Below are 19,966 nucleotides of genomic sequence, written 5' to 3'. Positions count from 1 at the left end.
AAAATTATAAAATTTGTGGATATGGGTAATAATCAATTTTAATTAATAATGGTCGCATTAAATAAGTCAAATTGGCACATCTTAATTGCAACACCCAGGTACTTGGTTGATTCTTTGATTTCTATTTATCTAGTAAAATAAATGGGGCGCATGCAGCTCCGTCGACTTCCATTAAACACGTTGTTGCTTTCCGTGGTCCATCCCTCACCTCACTTACTTAAACATGCCTTACACAAAAAGAAGGAAAGTAAATTACAGTTTTACCTAAGACATCGTCTGAAAATGTATTTTAAAATTAAATTGGAAGATATTTGGGTGCATGTGTACTCTTATAAAAAAAAAAAAACAAAATATTATATTATAGAGACAAGTTTTTTGATAAGACAGGGACAAGCATGTAATTTGAACAGAGGAAGTCCGGCTTTCCGTATAGCTTCCCGCCGACCGCGTCCGTGGACCCTCGTTTTCCCCTTGACTAACCGGCCATATTTTATTATTATTTTTCTCTCTTTTGGATTTTGATTTTTCAAAATTTATTTATTTATTTTAAAAATTTAAAACTTATATTATTTTATTTCGAAATTTGAAATTTCGTTTATTTATAAAAAGGATAAATTTATTCCGTGTAATGAACTATGGAATACCCCTTAACAATAATCAGAAAAAATCCCACGAAAAAATAAAGCGGCTGCAAAAACAAAAGTGACTCCACAAAGTAAAATTAGAAAAACGTGTGGACGGTGAACTCATCTGCTTCTACACGTGTGTATGTGTGTGTGGGTAGGTACATAATACTACACACACACACATACGTATCTATGTATATATATACACCCCCAACACACCTCATTCCTCATTCATCAAAATTAATTACATCTCCTCCTGACCCCCCCTCCTCCATCTTCTCCTAATACTACTACTCTGCAGAGGAGTTCTTGATTTTGCTATCAACACAGCAGAAACAGAGAGAAGAAGAGGAAGAGTAAGAGGAAGAAGACGAAGATGGCGCTGGCTAAAGAAATGATGGGTTATTCTATGATAGAGAGATCACCATGGTTGGCATCATCGAAGAAACTCAGGTTGAAGTACAGAGATAATAGTTTGCCACAGAGGAAAACCCAGCTCCGGATTAACCCGGGTTCAGTTTTTTTGGAACACAGGAGGACGAATCCTGTCGTGGTGGCAGCTTTAAGTGAAGATTTGATCAAGTCGATTGGTAGTAGTAACAGCAGTAGCGGCAGGGAGAATGAAAATAAGGCAGTGAAGTTCAAGGTGAGAGCTGTTATGACTGTTAGGAACAAAAGTAAACAGGATCTTAAAGACACCATTGTCAAACATTTGGATGCTTTCTCTGAAAAAATTGGGAGAAATGTGGTGTTGGAACTTATCAGCAGCACTGAAATTGACCCAAGTAAGTTCATAATTTCATTATATCCTTTTCATTTTCATCTGGGTTTTTTGTTTTCTTTTGTGGGTAAAATTTATTTTTGGTGAGTGAACAAAATAACTTTATAATTTCACTCTAAACCTTTTCATTTTCATCCGGGTTTTTTGTTTTCTTTTGTGGGTAAAACTTATTTTTTTGGTTAATTTGGTGAATTAAGGAACCAAAGAGGCAAAGAAGAGCAATCAGGCTGTAATCAAGGATTGGTACAAGAAATCAAATGTGAAAGCTGAGAGAGTTCATTACACAACTGAGTTATTAGTGGATTCTAACTTTGGGGAAGCAGGAGCAATTACAGTCATCAACAAGCATCAGAATGAGTTCTTTCTGGAAAGTATCACCATTGAAGGATTTGCTTCTGGTCCACTCCATTTCCCCTGCAACTCTTGGGTTCAACCAGTCAAGCACCATTCATCCCCTAGAATTTTCTTCTCTAACAAGGTAAATCATTAACTAGCATTTATTTTTAGCCGTTTGTTTTTTCCTTTGACATTTTGATGGAGGATAAGGTAAAACCCATTTTGGGTTAACTATAAAAAAAAAAATGGTCAAAATTGTTGGATAACTTTGAATTTAATAACTTTGAATTCTTGTCATTGAATTGTTCAAACCCTGTTGGTTATTCTTAGAAAATCCAGAAGAATCTCACATAAGGATTATTTATCATATAAAATTATCATAATGATGATATTAATACAGGAGAAACAAAGAATGAGATCCAAACTTTGGAATTTAAAATTATTGGAGACAGGATTCCCATTTGTATAAGTGGATGGGGCCAGCTTTCTTGAAATCCCTCAGAAATATCTTTTGTTTTTCTCTACATTATAAATAAAGTCCATCAACCACTATCTGAACAACTGCCCAATAAATAACCCCCCCACCTATGCATACACATATATAAACAGGACAGTCCATTTTCTTGATTGAATATGGAATTTGATATTATCAACATTATTGATTGCAGCCATATTTGCCAAGTGACACACCTGTTGGACTGAAAGCATTAAGAGAGAAAGAACTAAAGGATCTGAGAGGTGATGGGAAAGGAGTTAGAAATTTATCAGACCGGGTTTACGACTTTGATGTGTATAATGATCTGGGAAATCCAGACAAGGGTTCTGATTTTGCTCGCCCTGTTCTTGGCCGCCAAATTCCCTACCCAAGACGGTGTCGTACTGGCCGTCCCCCTACTGATACAGGTAATTATACATATAGCTCTTTTAATTTCTTATCAACTTTTTTTTTATTCGTTAAATAATTGTGTTATGATCGGTGTAGATATGCATGTGGAGAGCCGGGTGGAGAAGCCATTGCCGGTGTACGTGCCAAGAGATGAACAATTTGAGGAGAGTAAACAAGATACTTTCTCTGCTGGGAGGTTGAAGGCGGTACTACACAACTTGATACCATCGTTGAAGGCCACCATTTCTGCTGATAATCATGATTTTAATGCCTTCTCCGACATTGATAATCTTTACAGAGAAGGTCTTCTTCTCAAGATAGGTTTACAGGATGAACTCATCAAGAAACTACCATTGCCTACTGTTGTTAACACTATTCAAGAATCCAGCCAGAGATTACTCAAATATAATACACCCAAGATTGTTTCAAGTAAGTACATATACATATACATATACATATATAAATATATAAATGCATCTTAATTTACCATGTGACTGATTCAATCATAAGTGGAAGGTGGAGGGTCCAACTCAAAAGAACTATGCTTCCTTCACTACTTTTTGTTAACGCTTTCTTTAAGAAAATTATAATATATGCAACAACCAGTGTGTATATAAATATATATAAATATTAACTTTTAGCAAAGTGCATCAACTGTGTTAAATCAGCACTTCAGATAGAAAAAAGAATGAACAGCATTTAACATGTGGGTTTATGTCCATATTATATACTATTAGTTCATGTGGGCTTGTGTCCATATATATATATATATATATGTACTATTAGCTAATTGCACGTGATTGGTCTGCAGAGGACAAGTTTGCTTGGTTGCGGGATGATGAATTTGCACGGCAGACTATGGCAGGGATAAATCCAGTCAGCATTGAGAGGCTTAGGGTTTTCCCCCCAGTTAGCAATCTTGACCCTCAAATCTACGGTTCACAACCATCCGCCCTTCAAGAACATCACATCGCTCCTCATCTCCATTGCATGACCGTACAACAGGTATACATACATACTTACATATATACATATATAGATATAGAGTGTTTAAGTTAAATTATTTGAAAAATAATGTTGATGTGAGTTTATTATGTCATATTTTATATAAAAAAAAATTTACCACTTTGTTTATATTAATATTTACAATTTTATTAACGATGTAGTATCAATTTTCACAATAAATTTTTTTTTTTCAATTTTAGTTATGGATGTAGATATATTTAAATTTTTTGTATTTTTTTATTTTTCTCTTTAATTTATGTGATTGTGTAAATTGAGAATTCATTTTCTTGACAAATAATATATATATGGTTTTTGTAAATGCAGGCTTTGGAGGAGAAAAAGCTATACATAATGGATTACCATGACGTATACTTACCATTTCTAGATCGGATTAATGCCTTGGACGGCCGGAAAGCCTATGCCACTCGGACCATTTTCTTCTTGACTCCTCAAGGCTGTCTCAAGCCTATAGCCATTGAGCTTAGCCTCCCGCACACCGGACCAACTTCTCGGCAGAAGCGCGTTGTCACGCCGCCCGTAGACGCCACTAGCAATTGGGTTTGGCAACTCGCCAAAGCTCATGTCTGTGCCAACGACGCTGGTGTCCACCAGTTGGTCAACCATTGGTATATACATCTCATATACATAAGTTTTATATATGTATTTGCTATTTATAATTGATTAATATTGGAATTGTTTGGTGAACGTATGCAGGCTACGTACACATGCTAGCATGGAGCCATTTATCTTGGCGGCTCATAGGCAAATGAGTGCCATGCACCCAATTTTTAAGCTTCTTGATCCACATATGAGGTATACATTAGAGATCAATGCGCTGGCTAGACAAAACCTAATCAACGCAGATGGTGTCATTGAGTCCTGCTTTACCCCCGGCCGCTACTGCATGGAAATGAGCGCCGCCGCCTATAGAAACCATTGGCGTTTTGACATGGAAGGCCTCCCCGCCGATCTCATCCGCAGGTACATATCATAGGTTAATAGATTAAAATGACATGTAGACACATCAATTGGTTAAAAACAAAATAGCTAACTATAATAAAAGAGAGAGATTTTGAAAAAAATTTAAGTATGTATTCCTTTATTTATACAAAAAAATTAATTTTATACTTTTAATACGTAATATTTATTCTGTTACAAATGAAAAAGTTTAAAAATATTAGTTAAAATTTGTGAAGGCTTTATTCAATTATTATCTACTGTTTTTTTTTTTAAAAAAGATCTTTATTGCTGAAACTAATTTTTGAAAATATTTTATTTGCTAAAACTAATTTTGAAAGAATCTACATTAATAGAACTAATTTTTGAAAAGATGTTATCCGATAGAACTAATTTCGGAAAGATCAGCTGTTCAACATAAACTCACATGATAAAATGTCTGTCTTTTTGTTAAATGGGTTTTCTGGGAATTTAACAAATCAATGTTGGTGTAATGCACAGAGGCATGGCTGAACCTGACCCAACACAACCACATGGGTTAAAGCTCTTGATTGAAGATTACCCATATGCGGCTGATGGGTTATTGATTTGGTCAGCAATTGAGAACTGGGTCGGAACCTACGTGAACCATTACTACCCAAACTCCACATTAATCTGCAACGACAGAGAGCTCCAAGCCTGGTACTCAGAGTCCATCAACGTCGGCCACGCCGACCTCCGTGAGGCAAACTGGTGGCCCAAATTAGACAACGCCGATGACTTAATCTCCATCCTCACCACCATCATCTGGCTCGCTTCCGCCCAACATGCCGCCCTTAATTTCGGACAATATCCTTATGGTGGGTACGTCCCAAATCGCCCACCCCTAATGAGAAGACTCATCCCAGAAGAAAATGACCCAGAGTATGCTAATTTTCTTGCTGACCCACAAAAGTATTTCCTCTCCGCATTGCCAAGTTTGCTTCAAGCTACAAAATTTATGGCTGTGGTGGACACCTTGTCGACCCACTCGCCGGACGAGGAGTACTTGGGGGAACGACAGCAGCCGTCGATTTGGTCCGGTGATGCAGAGATTATAGAAGCGTTTTATGGGTTTTCAGCCGAGATTATAAGGATAGAAAAGGAGATTGAGAAGAGGAACCAGGATCCTAGCCTTAAGAATCGTTGTGGAGCTGGAGTTTTGCCATATGAGCTTCTAGCGCCTAGTTCAGAACCTGGAGTAACTTGCAGAGGAGTCCCAAACAGTGTGTCGATATGAGGTGTAGTTCTTTAGTTTTGTTTTGGTAATTATAAGAATTTGTACGTATGTATATGCCGCTTGGGTCCTCTGGGTTTAACTTAGGCTGTATATGAAATAGATAAAATATTTAATAATTGTAGAACTTTGAGCTTATTGGTCTTGATTTGCAGATCAGACAAAATTCAATGATCTATTTGTGTAATCAAATAAAAAATCTTACATGTATGTGCATCATATTTATTTTACATAAATTCAAAATTTATATCAAACATTACTCACAACGACCATTAAATTTTATGAGGGGAAAAAAATTCTGAAATATGTGGCCGTACCACAAGAGGGAAGTGAAAGAGAAACGGCGCCGTTTATGTATTCTTTTGGGCCTTTTAGATCTGAGCTGGGGTAGATTTGGGTCTTGGGTTTAATAGAATGAAGATTAGGTCTAAAATGTTTATTCATTACTATAATATATTTAAGATGGGCCAACATTTTTTCTAGGGTTCTTTATTGTCGGACTATATGTTCATAATAATGTTTAAAAAAAAAATAAATAAATCTTGATCAAACTCATATTTGTGGAATAGATACTAAAACTTCATATCGATTTAATATTTAAGGAATGACCCAATATTCAATGCAAGTTGAGACATACAATTGTTTGACTGATTGAATACTACTAATAACAACAGTAACTTTTTATTTTTAACATTAGGTGTTGAGACTTACTGAGTGCTATAGGTTTCTATGCAATTGTATTGATATTTGTAATGTTATAAATTAAATATATACTATGTAATGATTTCGGAATGTTTAAAAAAAATAAATTATAATTTAAGTGCAGAATCGAAATAAATAGTTAAGATTTATATTCTTTATACATAAACTTAAGGTCCCAAATAGTGATATGAGAATTAACATTTTGAAAGAAATACAAAAAAAAAAAAACATCAAGGGGCTTCAGTTGTCCGAAAAAAATATAAAAAATCGAAATTCACCGGTAGCGGGACTCTCCGGTACGACGGCTCATTCGACTCACGTTGCGGTTGAGTGTTTTGTTTCGGTCAACCTACAGAGAAGGAAATGGTGATCACAATTGTGAAAAAATTACGCCGAATGGAAATCGGGAAGGACCTCATTTGAGGCATTTTGTGAAATTCTCTGCGGCGACGTCGCGAGCTTTGCCCGCAGTTTTCGGTCAATCAACTGATTCTTTTGCTTCGATTTAGCCTTAAGGGTGTTTAAAATTGAATTTTGAGTAAAGGAAGAAATTTTTAACTCTTTTGGCGGTCGAAAAGGGCTCCGTGCGGCGGCAGGTGGCGACGACTCTCCTTCCTAGCGGCTAGGTCTTATTCTCCGGCGAGGGTGTCCGGCTGCTAGGGTTAGGTTTTGGTGTGAAGAGAGTTATTTATATCCGTTCCCATTTAATCTGGACAGTCCATTGCGTTTGATCTAAACCGTCATATCGCGATTAAATATGGAGTGAATTTGGACCGTTCATCACGATCTAATTTTGATTGTTCATTGCGATCTAATTTGAACTCTCTGATTACTTTTAAATCTTTTTTAAAAAATTATTTTCAATTTCATCATCCATCACATTTCTTTTATTTTTATATTAAATTAAAAATAAAAAATAAAAAATTATATTTATAATTAATTTAATTTACTAAACTTTGCATACTACTAATTAGAACAAGTAATACTTTAAATTAAAAATAATAAATGAAATAAATACATATATGTACAGGATGTTTATCACTCTAAGAAGTAATTAGTTTTTGCACGCCTGGTGTTATTTTATACAAAATTCCGTCACGAAAAACACAAAGGAAGATTGGCGTTTTCTTGATTTCCACGTCCACACTTAATTTTCCCTGTCAATTCAACTTATTTAAAAATGAAAAAAGACAAGAAAGTCAGTAAAATTATTATTAATTTAAAAAATTAAAATAAATAAAATTAAAATTATCTGTGTAACACATGAAGATTCTCCAATCGCAAGTATCACGTTTGGTTCTTGATCCCATCAATACGACATTAAAAAAAAATAAAAAATAAAATAAAGTTAGCAATTTGGATGGTGCATGTTGCAACTATTTTTTTTTTATTAATAAATAAATAATTTCATTACATTTTATAAATTAAATTATAACAAAATGAAAAAAAATAATAATAATAATTAGGAATTTCTCAGAAGGACCATCCATTGACTTAGAGTCAACTTTTAATAAATTTTCCAACTGAGAAAACTTCGACAAGTAGTTTACCCGGTGAAAATTTCATTAGTCTCCACTCCCAATTTAGTAAGAAAATTCGTGGTAAAATAATAAACATACGAATATTTTGTTGGTTTATTATAATTAATTAATTAAAAGAAGATAAAATAATTTAATATTTTAAATTATATTTAATGTTCAAGAATCTTTTAGGTACCAGTAATGAATTTTATAAAATAAATTATAGTTAGATTTGTATAATATTTGCAGACTGTCAAATTAAATTATTCAGTTTATTTAAAGAGTTTGGTGGATTCCATAAATTTTTGTGAACAAAGTTTTAATTCGATTTTCTAAATCAAATTTATAAAGAAAGCAATTATATTTATGAATTAGTGTTAATGGAAACGGAGATATAAATTAATTAATGTCGTTTTACACATTTTTTTTTTTTTTAATGTATATAAATTCATTGAAAGAGCCAAGTAGTTGCCTTCCTGATCTTATTAGAAAGACTTTTTATTTTTGAAATCTTCCCTACCGGAAGTCTTGGGTCTTCCACTACATAATATTATGTATTAAGATTTGACCAAAATATTTAAAGCTTGGTCCCAGACGCCTTGTGATATCAAAAATTTGAATGAATTAAGTGATATATACATAACGCATAACATAATAAAAATATTTTTTTATTTTATAAATAACGTCTCGATTATTGTTATTAATCGTATTATTTAGATTAACATAATTATTGAATTCTTAATTTTTAATAATTAATTAACAATTTACTAATTATAGAAAAAAAACCTCTTATAATAAAATAAGATAATATAATATATTTACAATTACGTTGAAATTGGTTATCCTCACTGGGGCAGATATTGAAAAGCACACTAAATAATTTGCACTTATAAATGCAGTGTGGTGCTCCATACCCTTTCACAAAAACTCCATTGCCATCACTTTCCCTCTCGTGAGTTTCATTACCAGGTACATATATATCAACTACCAATGGAGAATCTTCTTCCCTACATAGCCGTCTGGGTTGCCACCCTAGCCATCATCCTCCTCTCCCGCCGTCTCCTCCGCCACAAACCCAACTTACCTCCCGGTCCAAAACCATGGCCGATCATTGGAAACCTCAACCTTATCGGTTCACTTCCCCACCGTTCCATCCACTTTCTCTCCCAAAAATACGGACCCATCATGCAAATTCAATTCGGATCATTCCCAGTCGTTGTGGCTTCTTCAGTAGAAATAGCTAAAGCCGTACTCAAAACCCACGATGCCACCTTTGCCGGCCGGCCAAAAACCGCCGCCGGAAAATACACCACGTACAACTACTCCGATATAACCTGGTCCCCTTACGGCCCTTACTGGCGTCAAGCTCGAAAGATGTGTTTAATGGAGCTTTTCAGCGCCAGACGACTAGAATCATTAGAGTACATAAGAAAAGAAGAGATGAAATTACTCTTAAGAGGGTTGTATGATTCAGCCGGGAGTTGTATAACCCTAAAAGATCATCTTTCGAACATAAGCTTGAACGTGATTAGCCGCATGGTGTTAGGGAAGAAATACACAGAGGAGAGTGAGGAGGGTGAGGAGATCGTGTCGCCGAAGGAGTTTAAGGAGATGCTGGACGAGCTGTTTTTTCTGAATGGGGTTTTGGATATTGGAGACTCGATTCCATGGCTGAGTTTCTTGGATTTGCAGGGCTATATCAAGAGAATGAAAGCTTTGAGTAAGAAGTTTGATAGGTTTTTAGAGCATGTGTTGGATGAACATAATGAGAGGAGGAAAAGGGTGGAGAATTATGTAGCGAAAGACATGGTTGATGTGCTACTGCAGCTTGCAGAGGATTCTGCGCTTGACGTCAAGCTGGAGAGACATGGAGTTAAGGCTTTTACTCAAGTACGTAATTTAATTATTATTATTTTGCTAAAAGTTAATATATTGTATATTTATAAATTAGACAAAATATAATAATTAACTATAATATAACCTTAAAAAAAAAAATACACACTGAAACACAACTTGATTTGAAACTAAAGTAAAATTCGATTCAAAATAGAAATTTAACCCTGATTTAAAAATAAAATATCTGATTGAAGAGATATAATTTGATTATTTTATTGTATTTTCTAATAAAATCAAGCATGATTAATACATGTATCTAATATTGTATTGATTGTGTTACCTATAACCTACTAAAGCAAGTTTTTATTTTTAAATCACCCTTTATTAAGGCACAAATTAATTATAACAAAATAAAAATATAATTTGATTTAAATTTATAATATATTTTTTAAAAATAAAATAAAATAAAATATATTATATTTTTAAATTAAAAAATATTTAGTACTAATTATATATTTTTAGTTAAAATAAGCACCACAAATTAAAAATTTTATTAACATTTTTCTTTTGTCAAAAACAGAATGAATTAATCAACTACTGACCAGGTTGATTTGATAGACCCAACAACCGTTAGCCTAATCACTAGAATTTTATATTATTATACCACGTGTAGTGTGCACGGATTGTAATTATCATAGTTTTCAGTTACATCATCTCTACTCAAGTTGGCTACAATGATTGAGACCGCCAACTCATACAACCTAAGCAATCTTTTCTTAATTTATGTCTAGTATACGTATAGCTTAGCTATATATGTATGTATCTGATTTTTCATTTTTTGGTTAAAAGAGAACTGGGTTGGACTCGTATCATTTCCTGATAATATCTACGAAAAATATATAAATATAGATTATATATACATGTGCAGGATCTAATAGCAGGAGGAACAGAGAGTTCAGCAGTGACAGTAGAATGGGCAATATCAGAATTACTAAAAAAGCCAGACATCTTCAAAAAGGCAACAGAAGAACTCGACAGAGTCATCGGAAAAGACAGATGGGTAGATGAGAAAGACATTGTCAACTTACCATTCATAGACGCCATAGCCAAAGAAACCATGCGGCTACACCCAGTGGCTCCAATGTTGGTCCCAAGAATGGCTCGCGAGGACTGCCAGGTTGCCGGCTACGACATCCTGAAGGGCACCCGAGCCTTGGTCAACGTCTGGACCATTGGCAGGGACCCGTCGTTGTGGGACAAGCCGGAGGAGTTTTGTCCTGAGAGATTCATAGGGAAGACGATAGATGTGAAAGGTCATGACTTTGAGTTGTTGCCTTTTGGTGCAGGGAGAAGGATGTGTCCTGGGTATAGTCTTGGATTGAAGGTGATACAGTCGAGCTTGGCTAATTTGTTGCACGGGTTTACGTGGAAATTGCCTGGGGAGATGAAGGTTGAGGAGTTGAGCATGGAGGAGATTTTTGGACTCTCAACTCCTAAAAAAATTCCACTTATTACTGTTGTTGAGCCGAGGCTTCCAACCCATCTCTACAATATATGAGTTGTTTCTAGTTTTATTTTCTTTATCGATTTTCCAGTAACCCGTGTCATATAATTTAAAGTTCGAACCTTTAATGTTAAGAAAAGAAGGGAACTCTTATCCGTATAATTTAAAGTTTGAACCTTTAGTCGTGTAAGCTCGTATCTTTAATGTGGAGAAGAGAAGAAACTTTTATGGTATAATTTAAAGTTCCAACCTTTAATGTCAAGAAAAGAAGGATATACCAAATATTAGATGAAAATCGTTTTGTGGTTTACGGATAATTAAAAAAACTTCTGATGCAGCCTAATTAAAGCTTGTACTATGTAATTATATGACACTTCGTATATCAATAGTTATACAGTTACTCTATTAAGAATGTCATAAAACGAGAGAATATCTAATTGGGTCGGAACCAGTAGCAAATATATATATATATATATATATATATTAGATGATCGGCTATTCAGGCTGAGATATAGATTCTTATTCAGTCTCAGTCCCGTCCGAGCACGGTCCAGTTCATTCTGTTTCTACAGCTTATTCAATCTTATTCTTATTAGTCACAGCAAGCTGTTAAATTGAGAAGGAGCTTTGGATGAAGAAAATCGAAGGGTCTTTCTAATTCGAGGAAGGGTTTCTAGAAAGAAGACAGATTCAGGTGAGTTTCTCGATTTTTTGAAGGAGAACGAAAGAGGGTTTCGTCTGCGAGGGATAAGCAGGGAAAGACCCGAGAAAGGGGAAGAACAGAGAGAAATTTTTAAGAAATTAAGGAGCTGGAGAGTGAGCCGAGTCAAAGGAGACAGCTTTATCCAAGTTAGGGTTCTGCATCTAGGTATTGCTTTTTGTAAAAACCTCAAATTTAGATGAGTCTAAACAAAGGGATGTAAATTAGTGCTGTGAATTTGTTTTAAATGAACTAGTTTGTGAAACCCTGGATCTTCTTCAAGATATGGCCGGCTGGGATATGAACATGCCTTCTTTATTCATTTTAACTAGACCCTAGAATGCATCTCTACCATGAATTTCTCAGTTGTGCCACATGTTAGTAGAAGTAACCCTGTGCAGCATACCTATTTCTCTGCTTAAGATTACTATAAAGCTTGATACTTATTTCTTGTTGGGGTCTGAATTTGGATTAGTACGCTTGTTGCCCTAATTAGTCATATTCTCTTCTGGAATCTGATCATGTTGCCTGAGAAAGTACCCATTTCCGGTCGTTTCTGTTTGGTGCGGTTTTTGGCTGTGTGGAAACTTCATTCAGGAGAAAGGAAGTTTTTATTTCTATTTTCATGCATGTGCTTGATAGCAAATTAGATTAGAAAGAAGTATTTGCTAGTGTAATAGGTTTTAGGTGTTTTGCAGACAAGCCCCCTCCATGATCCATCTGTTTTGTTGGATGATAACTGATCCTTGTCCATTTGATGAATGAATCGTGGACCAGAAGTCTGGGTTTTGCAAATCGTACGGACATATCTTGCAACACATGTATTGATGGCATTTGCTGCAATTGAAAGATATGGTTAAGAAAGTAAACAAGTGAAAAAGTGAAATAACAGTGGGAGGAGAAAATTCTTAACAGTCGGAGAGGAGCATTGGTGGTAGATTTATATGTTTCTTACATATATTAGTTGAATTTAACTTTTTCTGTGAATTCAAGATTTTATCCCCGATTGACTCTTGTTATATCTTGAATACGCAAGATTGCATTTTTTGTAACGCTGCAGAACAATAAACTTGTGTTTAGCATGTGCGTTGAGTCAGTAGGATAGAAAATGAGACAGAAATTAATTAATTTACTTATGTTACTTATCTGTTTTGGTTCAATAACCTTCCGATATTTGAGTATATATTTGAATAATGTCCATTATGGAACATACTGTAGACTGATATCCTGTTTATTTATAACAGTTCTTTTGGTGCTGTAACTTTTAAGATTCTACAGCTTGGATGCCATTTCATATGCATGTCTTCTTGCTTTTCTCTTCCTAATTTTCCCAAATTTATTCTGATCGTTCTCGACAGTTTTGAGGCCAGATAGACCAGTGGCACAACTTATATTTTAGTCGATCCAAGGTTATCGGGGATTCCAAGAACAAAACACAACTTCAATTGATTTCAAGGATCAAACCTATCAATGTAATCACTAACTATCATCTTCTCGTGCAAATGCATACCACCTAATCCTCTCCTTCTCTTCTCATGCCCATTAATGCAAAAATTTTCTCATTTATTATATAAAACAACAATGGGGAATATTTTAGTTAGAAGACCGTTAAACTTAACGCTAGCTCCATCTCAAAGTCGTACTCTATTGGCTCCATGTTCCGCTTCATCTTTCTCTTCAACTTCCTACTTCACAACCGACTCGGGATTCAGTAACATGGCAACAGTTTGGTCCTCTGAGTTACCTCAGGTGCCGAAATTGGTTGAGGGATGTGACTATCGGCACTGGCTTGTGGTAATGGATGCTCCCAAGGGGTACCCACTTCGTGATGAGATTGTTAATGGCTATATCAAGACCTTATCCATGGTTCTGGGAAGGTAAGCCTCTTTGTCTTTTGCTCTCAAATTTGATCACTTTCAGTGAGTCGACTCACTTGCACGACTTCACTTTCTTGCTCAGAAAGTTAGCTCTTTATCAAATTCTCAATAATCCATTTCCAATCCCCTTTCTTGACGTTAATATTATGTAAACAGCTTAAAGATGAGTGTATATTGATGTTTAACTAGTAGTAATCTATTTGGTTTTTTGGTTGGTTAATTTGATTTCTGCAGCGAAGAGGATGCAAAGAGGTCAATATACTCTGTCTCCACCAAATACTACTACGCATTTGGCTGCAGAGTCCCAGAAAATTTGACTTATAGGATCAAATGTAAACTTCCTGATTCTCATTTTTTTTTGGTTTTTTTTTTCTATTGAATTTTCCCATTTCTTTTCTCTTTACAAACATTTGTTAATTTTGATCATGCAACCATATCAATTGCAGCTCTACCTAATGTGAAATGGGTTTTGCCAGATTCCTACTTATTTGATGTGGAGGGTAGCTATGGAGGTACTATTTTCTGTGGATTATTTTCCATTATCAAATAAGGATGTATGGCATGCAATTCCTAGTGCTTGCATAGTGAATTCGGGATTCTGCCAAATGATTTATGCTTGGAATTAGATCATGTTCTAATAATATATATCAAGACTAATGTGATATATAGAACTTCAAATTAGATATTCATTATTGCAATATCAACAGTAAATGGTTTTTCTATAGTTAAATTCTTTTATGATCAGGTTACTGCAGCTTCATTTGCTGAATATACTCTTCTCACAGGAGAACCATTTGTTGATGGGAAGGTTGTCACATACGATGAGAAGTACCACGAAGACTGGTTTCGCGATAAGAAGGATGAAAGTGGTAGAGGTACAGAGCATGCAAGGAAAAGCAGGAGAAGAAGTAAGAAAAATTCAATGTAAGAAAAATTCAATGTAAGCTAACATGTGCTGCTGAATTTTAAAATCCCCTTTTGGAGGTTCACATATAGATATCAAGCTGACTACTAGAGTCCCATGGACGTTTTGGGGTTGTCATCTGAATGGATCTTGTTGGTCAAATTGTGAGCTATATTAACATACGATTGGATGAATATGCATTTCAGTGCAACACTTGCTTGATATCGATTTTGGAGCCTCGATGCTTATGGCGATTGCCTTGTACTGTGAGCAGAAGATTCAGGCTTACGTGCTACATGGGTATGATGCAGGAACTGGGCGTAGACATTTTCATTTTCAGCAATTGTTTTGAAGATAACACGAGGAATCATTCAATTCATGTTGGTTTATTATCAATGACCCTTGGCTTTATTAATTATTATTACTCTCTTTTGACACCTTATGTGATTTTCACTTTCTTACCGTGTTGACGATCGCAGTTGGGTTTTATTATTAAATATCCGTTGAGAGTATGGATGGCACGTGCATATGCGGACTTGTCAAATACTTGCAGTCAGAGAATGTAAGCAGCAGCTGGATTTTGCTGTATGGTTGTCTACGTAGTATTGCACAGACTTTTGACATCCCAGTATGCATATGCAATTTACCAGCCATTAGTTACCTGAATAATTAGTGTGTCCATTTCTCAACAACAGATCATGGTTTCGAATTCGGAGGGGGAGGGGGGGGGGGGGGGGGCTGTACTCCCGCATATGTTCCTATGTCAAATATATTTCTATCATTATGCAGAATATTTTCTTATTCTTGGTCTCTTTATTTCTTATTATTCAGCAAAAGAATTTTTCTTTTACAAAAAACAAAAAAAAAAACAAAACAAAAACAAAACAAAATTCTCAAATTTGAGATGATCATTGAAGTGACAGTTCTATCAAGGAGATGATGTTGAAGCGGGATTTATCTCATCTCTTCACATCTAATTGCCTGCATGCAAGTTTGGTTTCATAGGCTGGAATTCGGAAGAAGTGAACCATCCTTGTTATTCCATATCAAAAAGATGATTTAAGTTAGGTGGAAAAATTTCCTCCATTGGGAATTTTTCTCTCCCTGTTTAACTTCATTGTTTGAGACTTTTAACCCACTTAGTTGGCTAGTCTATGTTGAGGTTACGTCCAATGTTTGCTTCATCTTTTAGATTTATTTAGCACGTTTTTAAATCTTTCTATTTCTATTTACAACATCAAGTTTCAGTTATTCAAATAATACTAAAATTGTCGGTCACAAATAATTTCATTATCATTTCTCCAAGCCTATCAACATGATCTATAAAGCATACATTAGTCATGATATATAATTCAGATAGCATAATATTCTTATTGTAGATTTGATGATTTGACATTCGTCTCCCAGTTGGACTCCATCTTCTACGCGATTTTTTAAAAATAGTGAGCTTTAACAGGCTGGATTATCTGACTGGGGATTTTAAGTGGGTTGCTCGAATTTCTTGCTGGAAGTTTTTGAAAAATGCAGGTTAATCTTCAAAAGAAATACTCATAATCATTTGGGATCTGTTTGGTGTTTGAATAATCATGCCAGTTTATCACAAAAAAAATCTCATTGCAGCATATATATCCTCCGTAGATAATAAATTGTGGGTAGAGTCGCACTAAGCAATTAAAAGTTCCAAAATTGATTTTACAGTCAATACTCATGAAGAAATTTTTAGAAAAGTCAGAGACTTTTATCTTTTTAGAATCATCATTGTTTGGAAAAGAAGTTTCTTGAACAATGTCAAAAGGTATGAACTTGACTGCTTCACAGCCCATAGCAAATGTCTCCGGTTTCCGGGCAAGAAAATGAAATCCCATTTAATTTTCTCGGCACAGAAAAAAAAGGATCTTGAACTTGAAAGTGATATATTATGTGTGTTCAGATTCAAATTCAATCTCCGCGTGAATAGATTCAAGCCATTAAAAGAAATTGTATTTTATTGAACAGTTCTCTGTTTTTGAACAATTTGTTCTTTCTAACACTTATAGAGGTTCAAAATTAGATCATTACAAACCCAAAAAAAAAAAAAAAAAAATTAACCTGTAAATGTACAGTAATATGATCCTGAGCTAAGCTTAGTTCAAAGGAGAGTACAAGCTTGATCCTAGCTTTTCATACAAAGTGGTATCTGAATGAACAGCACGAGACCTTAATGACTTAACCCGTCGTCTCCGTCGGCGGCCACGGCCTCGCCCGACCTTATCTTTGTTCTGGTCATTGTCTTGTCGATGTGGGTTTTTGTTTTTCACGTCAGAAGACTGGTTTTGGGTGGTTTGTCCTTCGGTTGGGACAATATACACAAAGGGTCCCACAGGGATGTCCTTAAACTCCATGACAGACCCTAAGGTGCTGACCACGGTGCTCATGGTTGGTCTGGATTTAGGGTTGTGGCTGAGACAGTGATATGCCAATGCAGCTGCTTTTTTAGCCCCTTCATTTGAGTATTGCCCTTCAAGTGTAGGATCCATTAGGGTGTCAAGCTTATAAGGATCCTTTAATTGGGGTCTTGCCCACTCAACTAGGTTCCTTTCTCTGCAAGGACGTCTCTTGTCCACTGATCTCCGACCCGTTAGCAGCTCCAATAGTACTACTCCGAAGCTGAAGACATCGCTCATGGTTGTCAAGTGACCTATATATACATTTTATTAATTATATAAGATATCTATATTAATTGTAAAATAAATTATATTATTATACATGACGCTTACGATTTTATTCGAATTTACAAGATTTTACGTTAGTAACGATATACTAAACATTTATGAAAGATTTATTCGTGTTGTTTATTGACTTTGTATATTAATGAATCATGGAAAAAAAGCAAAAGGGTATCATTGATGACAAATATTAAAGATATATACATAGTTTACATATGTTATATTACCTGTCATGATGTATTCAGGAGCTGCGTAGCCTTCTGTGCCCATCACACAGGTGGTAACATGGGAGTCTTCCCCCTCCGGACCGTCAGTTGCTAATCCGAAATCGGAGAGCTTCGCAGTGAAGTCCTGAAATTTTTTTATTTGGTGAGTAAGATTCGATGAGAAAAGACAGCAAGGTGAACAAATGATTGAGATTTACCAGGTCTAACAAGATGTTAGAGGTCTTGAAATCTCTATAAATAACTGGTTTTACTTCTTGGTGAAGAAAATTCAAGCCCTTTGCTGCTCCAAGTGCAATCTTCATTCTTGTTAACCATGGCAGACTTCCTCCATATCCTGCATTAACCCACATAATTATTACTACGTATGCATATAATATATACGTATATATACATATATGTATATGTATGAAACAAGATAGTCATATTTACTTTTGAACAAATGATTCTCCAGGTTGCCTCGTTCAATGTACTCATAAACCAGAAGCCTATGTTCATCTTCACAGCAGTATCCAATCAAGTTCACAAGATGAGGATGCTTTAATTGTCCGAGGAAGATAACTTCAGCCTACAAAAACAAAAACCCAGTAAAAAATAAAAAATAAAACAAAACAGAGCTAGAAATAATCATAAATGGAAGAGAAAACAAGATACATGCATATATGTATTGGAATGATAGATACCAGCCATTCCCTATGACCTTGTGTACCATCCAAATTCAATGCCTTAACAGCAACAGATTGAGCCTTCAACCCACGCTTGAAATTATCATGAATGAACCCTTTGTAGACCTCTCCGAACCCGCCTTCGCCAATATAATTACTCCTGGAGAAGTTCTGGGTAATGATTTGAAGGTCCTTGAGAGTGAAAATATGAAGGTTGAGACCAAAGGAGTTTGATAAAACACTGAGAAAAATTGGAGAACCAGGAAAGCTAACATCTGATAAAGATAGCCTTTGCGGAGATATTTGCTTTTGATGAGATGAAGATGGTGTTTTTGTGGCCCTCCCACAGGCGGGAATCAAAGTTTTCCATAAAAACTTTTTGACAGACATTATTAAAGTTTTAATTTTGTTCCAGACTTGTTGAAGATGGGTTTATATAGGCTCTTAATTGGGTTTCAATTTTATTTGGATATAATGAGAAAAGAAACTACTAGTGGACACATGGTATTTGGATTTACAAGACTTTGACAAGATTTTTTTTAAAAAAAAAAAAAAAAATCTCCTTAATTTCTTCCTTCTTATACAATTTTCCTACGTTGCATTACCAAATATTTTAATTTATTCTTAGATATTGCAGAAATTTGAAATTTGCTTTAGCATTGACTTTAAAAATAAAAAATAAAATAATAGCAGCAAGTTTTTTGGGCAGTTCTCATATTATTAAAATGATATAACGTACCCACCAGTAGAATTTTCTGGTAATTAATATCTTAAATACTCAAAACTTGAAAGTTACAAATTTAAAATTTATTGAAAATATAAGACACCAATTTGTAATGCTTAATTAGATAATTCTAATTCTGACTCAAAAAATTATTTACATTTTCTTAATTTGGGTAATCATAATAGGTTAATAACTGAAATACATATATATATATATTTTTTTAATTATTATTATTAAAAAGATAATTTGTGCTACATTTTTCTTTGGCCAAATCTTTTCTGTTTTAGGAAAACCCAAACTCTGTGTAAGAAGATGATTGCAGTTGCAGGTCACGTACGTCCTGCCAAGTTTTTCAAAAAGCTTACTGCACATTATCTGATTGATTAGGTAGCTTTAAAACGACTGCTAATACAGATAATTGCTGATTAATTAACCATTAAAAATGAAATCACGAACATACCAAAGAATTTCTTTGACAGGAGAAATAAACCAAAATAGAGAAACAAGGAACAGGGAACTGATGAAGACTTTATAATATACTGAGGTGACCTAGTATGCAAGAAAAGAAAAGAAAAGAAAAAAAAAATAAAAGATGGTGAAGAGTGATATCTTTGGTATGTATATATTAAAATTTTCTGAATGAAAATATGAAATTTCATTACATGTTGACCAACCAGGAACGATAAATACGTACATACATATGTATAGATCCAGCTGGGTCAATAAACTAAAACACCCATTAGATTTGGTTTATCATTT

General features: G+C 34.8%; 4 protein-coding genes across 16 annotated transcripts; 3 read left to right on the top strand and 1 right to left on the bottom strand.

Moving 5' to 3' along the window:
• The first annotated feature begins 859 nt into the window (after positions 1–859).
• LOC110818329 (linoleate 13S-lipoxygenase 3-1, chloroplastic) lies at positions 860–6,056 on the top strand. The gene is made up of 8 exons (XM_022047159.2): positions 860–1,411; positions 1,605–1,885; positions 2,412–2,646; positions 2,726–3,058; positions 3,441–3,634; positions 3,959–4,260; positions 4,349–4,615; positions 5,093–6,056. Exons 1-8 carry the CDS (start codon positions 1,003–1,005, stop codon positions 5,847–5,849), a joined length of 2,778 nt encoding a protein of 925 aa, XP_021902851.1. The 5' UTR covers positions 860–1,002; the 3' UTR covers positions 5,850–6,056.
• A 2,892-nt stretch (positions 6,057–8,948) lies between these two features.
• Positions 8,949–11,644, top strand: LOC110818331 (trimethyltridecatetraene synthase-like). Its single transcript, XM_022047162.2, has 2 exons — positions 8,949–9,958; positions 10,833–11,644. The coding sequence occupies exons 1-2, from the start codon at positions 9,059–9,061 to the stop codon at positions 11,460–11,462; spliced, it is 1,530 nt and encodes a 509-aa protein (XP_021902854.1). The 5' UTR covers positions 8,949–9,058; the 3' UTR covers positions 11,463–11,644.
• A 146-nt stretch (positions 11,645–11,790) lies between these two features.
• LOC110818332 (plastid developmental protein DAG) lies at positions 11,791–15,603 on the top strand. 13 transcript variants are annotated; one of them, XM_088218283.1, is made up of 8 exons: positions 11,791–12,276; positions 13,467–13,985; positions 14,220–14,317; positions 14,432–14,497; positions 14,771–14,893; positions 15,096–15,148; positions 15,179–15,189; positions 15,369–15,603. In XM_088218283.1, exons 2-8 carry the CDS (start codon positions 13,654–13,656, stop codon positions 15,394–15,396), a joined length of 711 nt encoding a protein of 236 aa, XP_088074409.1. In that variant the 5' UTR covers positions 11,791–12,276; positions 13,467–13,653; the 3' UTR covers positions 15,397–15,603. The 13 variants fall into 13 exon arrangements, 11 of the variants coding, with proteins under 11 accessions (XP_088074409.1, XP_088074407.1, XP_021902858.1 ...); XM_088218281.1 differs by having other exon boundaries at positions 15,179–15,269; XR_015818572.1 differs by lacking the exons at positions 15,096–15,148; positions 15,179–15,189 and adding an exon at positions 15,201–15,269 and having other exon boundaries at positions 14,771–14,909.
• Positions 15,604–16,856: 1,253 nt separating this feature from the next.
• LOC110809425 (Protein kinase superfamily protein) lies at positions 16,857–18,901 on the bottom strand. Its single transcript, XM_022035256.2, has 5 exons — positions 18,502–18,901; positions 18,251–18,386; positions 18,019–18,155; positions 17,822–17,945; positions 16,857–17,566 (listed from the first exon to the last, which is right to left on the bottom strand). The coding sequence occupies exons 1-5, from the start codon at positions 18,871–18,873 to the stop codon at positions 17,013–17,015; spliced, it is 1,323 nt and encodes a 440-aa protein (XP_021890948.2). The 5' UTR covers positions 18,874–18,901; the 3' UTR covers positions 16,857–17,012.
• Positions 18,902–19,966: the final 1,065 nt, after the last annotated feature.

The sequence above is a fragment of the Carica papaya genome, chromosome 4 (genome assembly GCF_054855325.1).
Source record: "Carica papaya isolate Zhongbai chromosome 4, ASM5485532v1, whole genome shotgun sequence".
NCBI classification, from domain to species: domain Eukaryota; kingdom Viridiplantae; phylum Streptophyta; class Magnoliopsida; order Brassicales; family Caricaceae; genus Carica; species Carica papaya.
The sequence above is the reverse complement of the archived record's forward strand: the minus strand, read 5'-3'. Positions and strand labels throughout refer to the sequence as shown.